This window comes from Echinops telfairi, unplaced genomic scaffold (genome assembly GCF_000313985.2).
Source record: "Echinops telfairi isolate 266 unplaced genomic scaffold, ASM31398v2 ScPeMD7_7472;HRSCAF=8510, whole genome shotgun sequence".
Lineage (NCBI taxonomy): Eukaryota > Metazoa > Chordata > Mammalia > Afrosoricida > Tenrecidae > Echinops > Echinops telfairi.
In genome coordinates this window covers 3,443,577-3,445,472 of record NW_022111376.1, presented here as the reverse complement: position 1 = coordinate 3,445,472, position 1,896 = coordinate 3,443,577, and the positions used below count along the sequence as shown (strand labels likewise).

General features: G+C 58.4%; 1 protein-coding gene across 1 annotated transcript in view; it reads left to right on the top strand.

Moving 5' to 3' along the window:
* The first annotated feature begins 799 nt into the window (after positions 1 to 799).
* The window catches only part of LOC101649675 (paraneoplastic antigen Ma6E-like), a 3,294-nt gene continuing 2,197 nt past the window's right edge, over positions 800 to 1,896 (top strand). Inside the window, exon 1 of the mRNA XM_045285486.1 lies at positions 800 to 1,891. Within this exon, the coding sequence (XP_045141421.1) occupies positions 800 to 1,891 (1,092 nt within the window). The remainder of the gene's footprint in view (positions 1,892 to 1,896) is intronic.

Below are 1,896 nucleotides of genomic sequence, written 5' to 3'. Positions count from 1 at the left end.
CGCCAGGCGCTCCGTGGGAGAAAGACAGGGCTTTCTACTCCCTTAAAGAATTACATACAGCTAAAAAAAAAAAAAAAGTATTACATACAGCCTTGGGAAACCCACAGGGGCAGTGCCACCTTGTCTAGGTCGCTGTGAGCCGGCATCGGCTCCGTAGCTGCGAGTTTGAATTGGTTTATGCCAGCAACTCATTTTGGTCATTTAGTTGAACTGAGAGATTGTGTGGAAATGAAGCAGTACCCCCCCCCACCCCCGCCCCAAACTGATCCTGGATCGAACAGAAAACGTCAATAGCCCTGTGGTTTGTAAGTGACCCAGAGGCTCCGAGGGAGAAAGGCCTGGGGATCGATCAGCCGCTGGAAAGATGGCGCCCAGATTCCCCGGGCGATTCTGCTCCTCCACGGGTATCACAATGAGTATCGAAAGTTAACAGCACAGCAAACACCTAGGGAAATGCCATCCATCGATAACTACTTTCCTAAACACAAGCATAAACTGAATACGGACCAGGGAAGAGGGGAAGACCAGGCTCCCAGCTATGGTGGGGGGTGGGGTGCGGAGGAGAGAAGGGGGTAGGGGGGAGACCAGGGTCCCAGCTATGGTGGGGGGTGGGGTGCGGAGGAGAGAAGGGGGCAGGGCAAACAGTGCAGAGGTGCAAGTGTGGTAAGGTCTTGGTCATCTTGGGGCGGGCAGCGGGGGACGGGGATAGGGGTGGTGGCACCTACGTCGCTCTCTTCGCTGGGACCGTACCCTGTAGAAACTGGAATGCCCCCTTCTGGTTGTCCCCAGGTCCACAGCCATGGCGCTGGCGATGCTGCGGGACTGGTGCAGGTGGATGGGCGTGAACGCACAGCGCTCACTGCTGCTCCTGGGCATCCCGGAAGACTGTGCCGAGGAAGAGTTTGAGGAGGCTGTCCGGGCTTCCCTCTGGCCCCTGGGCCCGTGCCGAGTGCTGGGCAAAGTCTTCAGGAGGGACTTGGGAACTAGGGTCGCCTTGGTGGAATTCGCTGATTATTTAAACCGTAGCGTGATCCCCCGACAGATTCCAGGCAAAGGGGGACCCTGGAGGGTGGTCTGCTTGCCCCAGGTCCCTGATATTGAGCTAGAGGGGACTCTAGCTTCCCGAGATGAGCTTCCAGGCCCCGTGCCGGCTGGCAGGGCAGGTGAGGCGGTAGGCACAGCTGAGGGAGCCGCAGGTGTGGCCATGGCAGGTGCCATAGGGGTCTCAGATGAGGCAGCTGCTCCGTCTGAAGGAGGAACTGCAGGCGAGGCAGGAGGCACCAGTGAAAGTGGAATGGAGCCTGTGACGAGCACAGCAGCTGAGGCAGGAGAGGCAAGTGTGGAGGCTCAAGGAATGGTAGTGGCCTCCGAAGAGGTAGAAGGTCTGTTAGAAAGGGAAGCAGCAGCTGAGGCCGGAGTGCTAGGTGATTCAGGCTATGAGGATGTGCCAGCGGGTACAGGCGAGGTAGCAGTGGAGAATGTGGCTGGCTCCTCAGGTCAGAAAGGAGCAGCAGGTGGAGTAGGAGCAGCTGGAGAGGAAGGACGAGCAGTTGAAGCAGGAGAAGAGGCTGGAGCAGTAGGTGGGGCAGCTGGAGCGGCAGTGGCAGGCTACGAGGATATCAGGGCATGGGGCGAGGCAGCAGCCCCTAGAGAAGGAAGAAGGCCCCCAGATTGGATGCGTAAGTGGAAGAATGCTCTGCCACCTATGTTGGAGAACCTGCGCGTTCAGGAGCTGAGGCCCTTTTCAGGTCAGGAAGCAGCAGATCCTGAAGAAGAGCCCTTCGAAGTCTGGGTGGAACACGCCTACAACATGCTGTACCTGTGGCGCCACCTGTCAGAGAAAGAAAAGAAGCGGCGCCTGGTGGATTGCCTGAGCGGCCCAGCCCTGGATGTCCT